Source organism: Trematomus bernacchii, unplaced genomic scaffold (assembly GCF_902827165.1).
Source record: "Trematomus bernacchii unplaced genomic scaffold, fTreBer1.1, whole genome shotgun sequence".
NCBI classification, from domain to species: domain Eukaryota; kingdom Metazoa; phylum Chordata; class Actinopteri; order Perciformes; family Nototheniidae; genus Trematomus; species Trematomus bernacchii.
The window spans coordinates 9,715,142-9,727,211 of NW_022987727.1; the positions used below are offsets into that span (position 1 = coordinate 9,715,142).

Consider the following 12,070-nt stretch of genomic DNA (forward strand, 5'->3'; position numbering starts at 1 on the left):
TCCACTACTCATCAACTCAAAAACACCAGATTATCCTTGTTAATTAAACGACATTGATAGGTTTTAGTGTGTGTACAATGCTTTTGTCACGTTTTCCCCTTCAATTCTGAGAAACAAGTCGTTTTCTATGAGTTTTGGATGGCCGAAGACATTACATTACCCACAATCCTCTGTAGCAACCATAGACTGTATATTGCAACAGGCAACAGCTTCGGTTCATGTTAATTTACAAACTCTTCAACTACAACCATAGTTATATTTAAAAACATGTTAGAAGGCCTCGCGAAATACTTTAATGTACATTTAAATTTAAATGTGAAGGAATGTGTGTATATTAACTGTGGGTTTTTCTCTGGAAGTCTTTCCTTGTACGATGTGAGGGTCAAAGGACAGATGATGACATTTTTCTCATACTGATATTCCGCTATGCACGCTGGGATTTGGTGTTTATGCCATGTGAAATTTTAACTGATATTATACATATGTATTATACTCTTATAAGATGTATAATGTAGATAGTATAAGAAATGTGCAGAATATGACAATGTAATGGTGGAGGTACACACATATTGATAGATGTCTTGTAATGCACTGTTGAGGAACCTGCGACCCAAGTTTTTCATTCATTGCATAACTACACCGTAGTTGTGTATATGATCTGTCAATAAACCTTAGAAAATCTTGAAATCTTGAATGGGATGTGCAAAATAGTCATTATATACAGTCTTTAATTAACTATTAGTAGAGAATAACAAAGAGTAAAGACTATACTTTATAGGGATCCTATTAATATCTAATAATAAAATTATAAAATGCGATAACGTGCTTTAACCAGTCCCTTTCTATCAGCTGTGCACCGTTATGGCGTAAATACAGCCTATCTACCAATTGGATCAAATATAAAAGTCAGCCGAATTAGTGTTGATACTGCAAGGAGACGTATTGTGTGAAAAGAAATGTAAGATGTTGTTTAATTGCTTATATATTTAAGATCCACGTCAAATTTTCAGTTTTGGCGGCAGTTCCTGTTTGTCTAGAAGTCTTCTCATCAGGGCTCTATAAATAGACAACTACGGCAGATATGTAATATTTAATGCAGGCGAAACGTGTATTACAATGCCGTTATGTGATGACTTTCAAAGAGAAAAGCAAGCACACTCGGAATAATGTATTATTTAATTTTTTTAAATGTTTTCGGATTTCACATCGCATAAACACCAAATCCCAGCGTGCATAGCGGAATATCAGTATGAGAAAAACGTCATCATCCCACAGTTAATATACACACATTCCTTCACATTTAAATTTAAATGTACATTAAAGTATTTCGTGAGGCCTTCTAACATGTTTTTAAATATAACTACGGTTGTAGTTGAAGAGTTTGTAAATTAACATGAACCGAAGCTGTTGCCTGTTGCAATATACAGTCTATGGTTGCTACAGAGGATTGTGGGTAATGTAATGTCTTCGGCCATCCAAAACTCATAGAAAACGACTTGTTTCTCAGAATTGAAGGGGAAAACGTGACAAAAGCATTGTACACACACTAAAACCTATCAATGTCGTTTAATTAACAAGGATAATCTGGTGTTTTTGAGTTGATGAGTAGTGGAGATATCACTGTCAAATCAATCGACAGTAAGGAGAATACTTACTTCCGGGTGTACAATTCTCCGTTATCCAATGGGAATGGACGCTCACATTGCCTTTAACGGCCGCCGACACAAACGAATGCCGTGCTTCCATGAGCGTCAAATCCCGCCGCAGATGGGAATACATTGCAATCAGTTGAAAGCTATTTGCGTCTGTTTATGAAGCTGAAGGAGCCTCGGAGCGTCCCAACTGCACGCCTTGGGACCCTGACCAAGCGTCGCTCCTGGACGTTTATGGAGTGAGAGTGTGTTGTATCATACACTATTTAGTACATTCAGAACAATCTGTTGCTTTGTGAAAACCCTCTCTACTTTCTACTTTTCTACTTTCTTTGCTATTCTTTCTTACAGTCTTTGGAGACCATATCTATAATGTTTTCTTTGTCCTCCCTCCTGTCCTTCAGAGTGTAACTGCCACCCTCTGGGCTCGGAGATGGCTCAGTGCGACAGGTTGACGGGGAAGTGTGAGTGCAGGGAGGGAGCGGCAGGGAAGCACTGCGATGAATGCGCCCGTGGCTTCACCGGCGTCTTCCCCGAGTGCGTCCGCTGTCACGCCTGCTTCCAGCTGTGGGACGACGCCATTTGCCAGATCAAAAGAGACCTGGAGCACATCCAGTACACTGCGCAGAAGATCCTGGAAAGCGGAGTCACTCCAGGAGTCGGGGACACGCGAATCAAAGAGCTGGAGAAGAAGCTGAAGCAAGTAAAAGATCTGATCAGTTCTGAGGACAGCGACAAGATCCACCAGCTGATTGGACAGAGCATCGATGACCTCAGGTGATGATGTCACACAGTGCTGGGATGTTTATTTGGCATGATTTGTCACCTGCCAGTAACTGTCTGGATGTTATATTAAAATATCCTGCTGTGTGTGTTCCAGGGCTGAGATCGCCCTGACCGACGGGCGCCTGATGGGCGTCACCAGAGAGCTGAATATAACAACAGAAGATGAAGGGGCGCTGAGACAGACCCTGACTGGCCTGGAGAGAGAGCTGAGGGACATCAACACCACCGTGGCTCACAAACACAACCTGCTGCAGGACTACCTCACCTCAGGATTTGCAGGTAGCAAACTCAATCAAGTCAGTGAGGCTATGCTGACATTGTGTGACATTACAGTCAATGTTATATGACACTTGCCATTATGGGTGAAAATATAAAAATGTTCGAGCTGGGAGAGGAGTTGGAAAAACTTCTTTGTAGATTAAATTCAGAAAAGTATGAAGAAAATAGAACTCAAAGAATAATTTGATGAAGTCTCCCACTTCAGGCATAATATCAAGCAAGTGACGTTGATCAAACCTTCCAACGTGGTTCTTCACAAAACATTTTTAATGTTGTAACTTAATTTTACAGAATTAGTTTGAGGTGGATGACTTTGTCTTCACGCAGAATATTTGAAGTTTATTTTTTAAATTTGTGACTTAAATCTTTGAGAATTTTTTATTTTTGTTCTTGTTATTTAATGAATGTATAATTTGAGAGAATATCAAGTATTTTTCTTTTACGTACAATGGCCCTAATATGCTGCCACAAACAAGAGCATAAGCAAACATATAAAAACATGTGTGATACACAGAAATCATGACTACAAACAGATATGTTCAGATTTTCTGTGGTGAGCAATTGCAAAATGTAGATAGATAGATAGATAGATAGATGGAAATAAACTTTATTTGTCCCAAGTTGGGAAATCGTTTTGTCACATCGTAATTCATGTACAATCACTGTCAACAAAGCTGAAATTAAAATAATAAAATAATGTGAGAGAAATTCTGATGAAAACATAAACCCTTTGCCTGTCTTCACAGATCAGTTTAATAAAGTGAAGCGGTTTTATAATGAGTCGGTGAAGGCACAGGAGAAATGCAACGCCTCGGTGTCCGGTCCCCTCAGTCCTGTGGAACAGTCCAAAGAGACCCGGGCTGTCACCGAGGATCTGCTGAACGCCAGCAAAGACAAGTTCCTGCGCGCTCTGGCTGCTCAGAACAAGTCTCTAAATGAGCTGCAGGACAAAGCCCACGACCTGGACAAGAGCGTCCAGCACCTCAGCAACAAGGTGGGCGGGGTCAGGGGCGTCATCACTTCATCACTTACTTCCTCCCTTCATCTTGAAGTGGATAATAGTATACTGAATAGTTTGAACTGAATTCATAGACCTATAGAATAATTTGCAATGAAAAAAAGTGATTTTTATATATTTCTTTACTTTTTTAATGTTTTATCCTTTCTGACTATTAATTCTAGGTCATTTTATTGGAAGACACACATTCTTTATTCTTTTTTAAAAATGTTTATCAACTTTCTCTTTTCTTTCACTGACTAAACCATTTCATGTAAGGATAATGCATTGCTGCTCCTTCCAGGTGTGTGGCGGTCGCAGCAATTCAAACGCTAATGGCAGTTGCTCAGACAGTCAATGTGGTGGCGCCGGTTGCCATGACGATCGGGGCGTGCGTGTATGTGGAGGAGAGGGATGCAACGGGACGGTGAGCGCTTCTGTCGCAGCTCTGAATCTCACCAGGAACACCATGGAGAGTCTGAACACCGCCAACGAGGAGCTGCAGAGCGTCGCCAGAAAGGTAGATACATATAGTGCGGGAGGGAGAGTGCATCCTCTTCAAAATATAAAGTATAACATTTCTTTGTCTTTGTTTCCTGTGTCCAGCTCCAGGATATCGCCACCCTGACAAAGGATGTAAAGAACCAGGCGATGAACACGCTGGAGAAAGCGCAGAAGAAGAAGGAGCACTTTGAAAACAACAACAAGAAGCTGAAAGATTTCATCAAGAAGATCAGAGACTTCCTCACCGGTATATCATAGTGTTCTTACTGCTGTTATTAGCTCTATGCACAATAGTTTGATACTTCATACATAATGTTGACATATATCATTTAAATCAACATTCAAACGGTTGGCTGCGGCCCTGGGTTATCAATGGGGGGGTTAGTGATTTCATCTCTAGTCCTTAATATCCTTCAGTTAGTAACTTAACCCAAATTACTCCCGTAGGCATGTGCACTGTTAAGAATTGCATTTAAGTCACTTTGGATAAAAGCTTCAGCTAAATCACATGTAAGGTCAAATACTGTGCAGCTTTTTTAAAAATACTATTATTCTTCATTGTGCGTCTAGCCGGTGTTTCTGCAATGTTGCACATAAATGTGTCTCTTTAAACTTGCTTTCCAAAAGCCAAAGTTGTATTCATTTCCAAAATTCATATCAAAGCAAATTATCGGCTTCAATCTGTATTTGTTGTCATTTTGTCTTTTAAAAACAACTTTTTAACAGCACTCAAAAAGGGTTTACTGTTCAACTTGTCGCACACAAAAGGAAGGCTTGCACCTGTATTTAACTTCTGATGATGACATCACAAAATGTAATGACAGACATTTGGAGCTTCAATGGAAAACTTGAAAGAATCTTTCATGTAGAAATATGACCTCTGTACAGTTGGAAAAGATTATCTCTGCTCAGAAGTCTACTACAGCTGGAATTCTCCTGCGGTAGGATCTTATTTCTAGTATTTATTTATTTTAGTTTTTCTCTCTTCCCCTTCTTGTTGTGTACAGAGGAGGGTGCGGACCCGGAGAGCATAGAGAAGGTGGCTCTGCAGGTGCTGTCCATCACGCTGCCCGTCAACAGGACGGCTCTGGACAGGATGGTCCAGCAGATCAAGGGCGGCCTCTCCAACCTCACCAACATCGAGGGCATCGTCAACCAAACCTCGCAGCACATCAAGGAAGCCAAGGAGCTGCTCCAGAAAGCTAAGGATGCTAAGTAAGTAAAGCTGTTGTGTTGTGTTTTATCAAAACAACATTTCCCATAATCCAGTTTGCTTGCTGTCAGAAGGAGCAGGGTGCATTCTCTGGCTGCCCACACACATATAACGTTAAATAAAAGAAAGCAACTGCTTAATAATAATGAAGCCATTTGCAATTAGAGGCTTCTATGGACCAGGGTTCAGCTGTGAGTCTACAATGGGCGGCAGTAGCTCAGTCTGTAGGGACTTGGTTTGAGAACAGAAGGGTTGCCGGTTCAGGTCCCAATTGGACCAACAACAACAACAACAAAAACAGATGGTAGACTGGTAGCTTGAGAGGTGTCCTTGAGCAAGACACTGAACCACCAACTGTTCCCTGGCGCCAGATACAACCGGCAGCCTCTTCTTCAATCTGTATTCCTATGCATGTCTGTGTTGGTACTGTGTGTATTCAACACACATAGTGAAACTCTTCATTTTGCCCTTGTGGATGAATAAAGGGTCATCTTAATTACAAGAACAAAATTACTCAGTAAATCCTAAAACTCTCTCCTATTTCCTTTTGAAGGCACTATAAGGCACAGGAGAGTGGGGTACATATTGGTAGTGAGGTGGAGGAGTGATTGGGCATCGGAAAATATGTTTTTGACCAGGGAAAGAGAGGACGTAAAGCCATTGTTCTTTGTATGCTTGATTTACGAAACCTCCGAAAAAACAAACTGGTTTCAAACATCATTCAGAATTATTACAAAAATGAAGATAAACAACAAGCAGATACTGAACAAAACAGGACCAGTTGCTTTGATGCAACAGATTACAAGAACTAAAAACGACTTCATCAGCGCTATACCTATAGGACACAACATCTCCATACAACCTTATACCATTATATAATCCATTAAGACCAAACTCCTAAACCAGATGGTCCAGAACCTTTACAAAACTTAAACCCTAAAAAATGTAAATGATAATCTTACGTAACACATTCAGGAGCTGCAGGTGTCTCCATAAGAATCAGCAAATACTTTCAACAATATGTTATTGTTAAATCATCTCTCAACATCATAGTGTGCCCACCACTGAATTAACAATTGTGTAGAGCAAATCATCTTTTTAGAAATAAATGTACGTAAAATAATATGTAATTCCACAATTACGACACACACTCATTACTGAGGAGTGTGTGACTAACTCCTGGTGTCACTGTGCAGGAGCCTGGCGGAGGGAGTGAAGGATAAAGCCAGCAACACCAAACAGGCTCTGGATGTGTCTGAGAAGGCCATAGAGAAGGCCCGAGCCGCCATGAAGGAGGCCAGCAGCAACCTGAACCGCACCAGGAACGCTACAGCTAAGGTACAGGAGCCTCACAAGCCCTGTGGAGCTCTGTATTCTCCCACATCTCTCCATCTCCCCCTTCATTCTTTTTCTCGTCATCCCTCTGCAGGTGGATGAGAGGCTGACGCGGCTGGAGGATAAGCAGATGGATGTGATGATGCGCCTCAACAACCTCTCCATGGAGGTGGAGGCTCTGAGGAACAAGACGGAGCAGAACAGGCTGGTGGCAAAGAGAGCTAAAGAGCTGGCTAACAACGCCACGCACCAAGCCTCCTCCCTGGAGAGGGTCAGTTGTTTGTGTGCTTTTCATTTCAAAGAATATGTCTTATTTATCCCAAAAAATGTATGTAACGGAGTAAGTATTGTGGGTTACTTTAGGAGTTCTTTATGAGAAATAAATTGTTATTATTTGGGGGGGAAAATAACTTATTGTGATTATTTTAGCAAAATTGCAATTCCGATATGATTTATGATATTAGAGAGATTTTTGCATCATTGAAAGATATTTAAAATGATCATGGTGGAATTTCTTTTAAGGAATCTGAACCAAACAAAGATATTTTCTTAAGTTGAAATATCTATGCAGCACCAACATCTCTTATTCAGATGAATACGTTTGAATATTTCACAAGCCCATATTGTTATTTTGGTTCAATTTGGATGAATGATGCAGCCCTGATATCTCTACTAACGCTGTGTGGTGTCTGCAGAGCCTGAACGACACAGAGAAGCGGTACCAGGAGCTGCAGATGAAGGTGGACTCTCTTGGAGATGTTGGAGGTCTGAACAACATCAACCAGAAGGCCAAGGAAATAAAGAAGGAGGCAGAAGACCTGCTAAACAAAGCCACCAAGGGGATAGAGCAACTCAGGAGTGAGTACAGGAAGCTAAACATGCCCGCACAGGAAGTACGCACAGGCCATTGTTTACAGTGATTTGTCCTCTGAGGAATTCCCTCGCATTAAGGTGGTGTAATGAAATATCTACTCTTAATGATTTGTTGAGAGTATACAGTTATATGTTGCTGGTTTTGATGAGTTTATAGATTAAATAATTTCTGGAGGTAAGTGAAATAAATCATTTTATTTGAATAAAAAGTGTAAATTCCCTCAGTCTAACCTAGGATACCAAAATAAAAATGAATAAATAAAAAGATCTTCATTTGTTTAGAACTTTCCAATAACAGAGTTACATAGTGCTTATAATACATGAGAGCAAAGCAAAGCAATAGAAGACATAGAGAATAGAGTGCCACATCGAATCATAAATCTATCTATTTATGATTAGAAAATTATAAAAGTAGGTTAGACAATTATAAAAGTAGGTTAGACATGTGGAGATTATCCGACTGAACAAAACGTGATCCGTCTCTTAAATGTGTGTCAACCACAGACCTTATTTCCAGCTATTTTCCAAAATCCTATGGAGAAATTGCATTGGTTTTTGTCGAAGGAACCGGAAGAGGCTTACTTCCGGGTTTTAGGACACGTCACTGTGGCACTCTATAGAGACAGAGTGTCTGGAGGCAAAGCAAGTATTCCGAATCAGAATTCCTTTATTCGTCCAACATAGTGAAAATGTACATTTTTACAGCATAAGTGAAGATAGAGACAACAACTAAAACACTATTAATATAAAATAATAACAGGGTAAATTACCAGTGGCAGGCAGGGAATTTCACAGAGTTGTCCTACCAGACTGAATCCACCTCTCAATGCCATCATTATGACGCCTCCATTATAACAACCATCAATCTTATACAAAAACACAGTATAACAGGGCAATGTATCTCATACAAACCATTCAAATCAATCGTTAAGACACTGGGGGCCAGCGCATGCTTAACTGAGCTGATATGATCTCTCCTTATGATTTGGATAAAGGTTTATCATTCAATGTTTATCAGTGACCTGCATGGAAGCTGTAATTAACCGTTGATGGTTTTCCACCTGTCTGTCTCTGCAGAACTGGAGAAAAAGTTCAAGAGTAACGAGCAGCGGATGCAGAGGCAGCGCACGGAGCTGGACGAGCTGAAAAACAACGCCACGATGGTGCGAGACGAGATCCGGGTCCAGGTGCAGAAGTACAGTAACTGTGTGTGAGGATGTTACACTCACCGCCCTGCTGCTGTAGCGCAGAGCAGACCTCTGACTGACGCTGTGACTTGGACACACAACCATGAAAATAAAACGCTGCTCTGGTACCTCCATTCCTTTACTACTATATCAAGTTTTACACATTACCTGTCAAGTGTTATATATCACAGAATGCCTTCACCTGTCTACGTACTGTACCACTAACCGACTAAATATCAACCCTGTGATGTATGCTATGTCTTTAAGCTATTATCACAACAGGTGGATGACCTGTGGAGAGTATGATCATTGATTCCATGAGTAATAAACAGAAGAAATATATCAGAATTTTGTTATTTTGACCAAAAGTGCTTTCTATGTTTTTGCTGTAATTTGACCTCATTTGTATGGTATTTACAATATGACATTCCTATAAAGAAATATGCGGAAAAGTAAGATTTTTTTAAATGAAATATGTTTATTTTTATTACAAAGGAAACTCTTGATTAAATGCAAACATAAATGTTCTTATGAGCAAAATTCATTATGAGGTATGATGATGGAAACAAATAAATCTGATACCGTTTATGCAAATGCCTTTTATCATGTGTCCTGTTTGTGTCAGAACGCAATCATTCCAATAACAAGTTTAACACATTTGTAATAGTAGAAATGTAATTGTATTTCATTGCCACTAGAGGGTGCTATATACTCAGCGAGGCAGTGAGTTCTCCCTGTCTCTTTCCCTAATTTCAGACTTTTTTATTATGATCTATTATGCTTTCCTGTAGTGTGGTATATAGGTTTGTGTGCATGTAAATTATCTCCAAAGGCTAAAATCCCCAAAGTTGGTATTTGAAGTTGGCCAAATATCACTGTTGGCACAGTTGGCCTGTTTCATAAATAAGTGTTTTGTCAGTGTAATTGAAATGATTAGGTTAGCTAAGTTAGCTACCTATTTTACAGCAGATCTGCAATAATATGGGAAGGAATCATGAAATCACATTGTTAAAAATAAGACAAAATAAATGACACTTTCGGTACATTTCCAGTGACAGTGACAGTTGGCCAACTCCATAATCCCTGAACGTCAACAAGCACTCCAGTCCCAGATGTGTGCACCAAATGTTGGTGTCCCCGTGTCCGTTGGGTTTTGAGCTTTTATTGGTGCAGCGCTTTTAGTAAACACTGCACATGTTTCATCAAGTTGGGCCGTTGTAGCACATTAGCACCTGTCGGCCACCATAGGTTAAGGACATACTCAACCTGTTTTCATTTAACTAGTGCACACATCCTTTATCATTAACTGTATGTAAGTTGATGGTCTCACATGATTTCCATGATTCCTCAGGAGCTCTTTAACTTGAAAACATATCTGTGTGTGGGGATTACAAGTCATTGATCACATGTTGATTTTGAGCTCTTCAGTCAGAGCTTTTCCAGCCTTGTACCTGTAGCTTCCATGTACTGCAAGACCCAGGAATGATTCACTGTCTGCTCTCCTTCACCCCCACTGTCCTCAGTCTGGAGGAGCTCTCAGCTCTTCTCTCTGCTGAAGCTGGCACTGCATCCTGGGCTCTAACAAAGAGAGGCTGTCCTCAAGCCGCACAGGGAATGTGTAATCTGACAGAGATTTATTTGTTCTGGAGAACACAGCACCTGCACACATCACACACACTGCAGAGCCAAATAAATAACATGTGATAGTTTGCAGTGTAGTCCTAACATTAGTTCACTGGATCAGATAACGCTACATGTGTTTCCCTGCAGGCCTGTGGTGGAGATGGTCCCAAACACCTGTTGGATGAGGCTGATGTTATGAGACTGGGCAGCCGGGGAGCTGTGATCTGAGCGCGGTCACGAGTGGCTCATTGGGTGCAATCAAAGGGAATCTAATCCGTCCAGCAGGGAGCGCGCATTCCTACTCAGACACAAACTGGCAGGGCTTACCGGAAAACAAGAGCTGGGTTTATAAAGGATCAACTTTTATAATAAAAATGATAAAACTTCATAGCCTGTTAACACCGATGGAATGTAACTAAGTACATTTATATTAAGTACTTTTTACATACTTGTACTTTACATGAGATTTTTTTCCCACATTTATTATTATATTCTCTTCTTCTCTTTTCTTTCAAACGTGGAGAACCACGTTTGAAAGAAATATTGTGCATTTTTTACTCCACTACATGTGATGCTATTGCTATACTAAGTTAAATCTTGAGTTAAGGAATGTTGTATTTAACGTGGCATTTCTACTTGCAGAAGGCTTTGACTACCATTTATATACAAATAAAAAGGAAATGTGAGCATTGTCCCTAAGTAAAACAAACTCCTTTTATCCGCCCTTACACGCGACCATCTTCCCGGCGGCTCGCGCCCTCTCTCGTACTGTTCTGCTCCGCTCCAAAAGTCCACTCCGTGGTTTCCAGCGCAGAGTCGCAGGAGCTGAGGACTCCTCATCGCAACAACGGTGCTCAGCCTCGCATCCGTCCGGCAGCTCCGCAGCAAGTGGACCAACAGGGAGACTGTACTACACAACAGAGAAGCGAACTCCTTAAACAACACGGTGAGTGGCGACTTTGTCATTAACTCCCCAACTTTTTAAAGTTTAAAGACACGTTGGTCAGCTCAACTCATTCTGCTTTAACTAGTCACAGTTAGTTTTTTATATTAACCGGTTAAAACAGCACAGAGAAGGAACAAAAAACAACAACAATTCCAAATTACCTCCACTCGTAACATTTTGGGGACCTGTAGTCGGGGAAAAAGGCAAAACTTCTTTAACTCCAACTTTTTGAAAATGTTTAATGTAATAACTGTTGCATGTCGCTGTGTATAACACTGTTCATCATACATGCCACAGGTTGCCGCAGCCTCGCGGGTTGATGCGCGCTCAGAGATGAAAGCGTCACTACTAATGCTCGCCTGCGGTAAGTGCACTGTACACATCGAGAAGCCTTTAAAGTCCCTCCATGTTTTCTGCTCCATAACAAATCCTCAGAAGTGATTCAGTGAAGGCTGAACACTGTCTCCAGGTCACTGGGCTCTCTTTGATTAGTCTCTGGAAAATATGGAGCTTATGTTTTTGTGTTAAGTCTTAAAAAAGAGGGGATTTCACGTGAATCCATGTCAGTTGATCCGGACACCTGCAGCTTTGTATCTGCAAGTGAGAATGCTCTGATAGGAGGTATTATCTCAGCCAACTGCTAGAAATGTTCACTAACAAAAGATAATATCACTT

At 40.7% G+C, this 12,070-nt stretch overlaps 2 protein-coding genes across 3 annotated transcripts in view; both read left to right on the forward strand.

Moving 5' to 3' along the window:
- Positions 1–9,423, forward strand: part of lamb2l (laminin, beta 2-like) — a 60,960-nt gene extending 51,537 nt beyond the window's left edge. The window contains exons 26-35 of the mRNA XM_034145043.1: positions 2,057–2,429; positions 2,533–2,717; positions 3,464–3,711; positions 4,019–4,234; positions 4,321–4,465; positions 5,226–5,433; positions 6,628–6,769; positions 6,861–7,037; positions 7,462–7,624; positions 8,717–9,423. Of these exons, the coding sequence (XP_034000934.1) occupies positions 2,057–2,429; positions 2,533–2,717; positions 3,464–3,711; positions 4,019–4,234; positions 4,321–4,465; positions 5,226–5,433; positions 6,628–6,769; positions 6,861–7,037; positions 7,462–7,624; positions 8,717–8,853 (1,994 nt within the window). The 3' untranslated portion in view covers positions 8,854–9,423. The remainder of the gene's footprint in view (positions 1–2,056; positions 2,430–2,532; positions 2,718–3,463; positions 3,712–4,018; positions 4,235–4,320; positions 4,466–5,225; positions 5,434–6,627; positions 6,770–6,860; positions 7,038–7,461; positions 7,625–8,716) is intronic.
- Positions 9,424–11,249: 1,826 nt separating this feature from the next.
- lamb2 (laminin, beta 2 (laminin S)) overlaps positions 11,250–12,070 on the forward strand; it is a 56,081-nt gene continuing 55,260 nt past the window's right edge. Inside the window, exons 1-2 of one of the 2 annotated variants that reach the window (XM_034145246.1) lie at positions 11,250–11,395; positions 11,693–11,759. In XM_034145246.1, coding sequence (XP_034001137.1) covers positions 11,729–11,759 — 31 coding nt within the window. In that variant the 5' untranslated portion in view covers positions 11,250–11,395; positions 11,693–11,728. The remainder of the gene's footprint in view (positions 11,396–11,692; positions 11,760–12,070) is intronic. The other variant, XM_034145247.1, reaches the window with a different exon arrangement.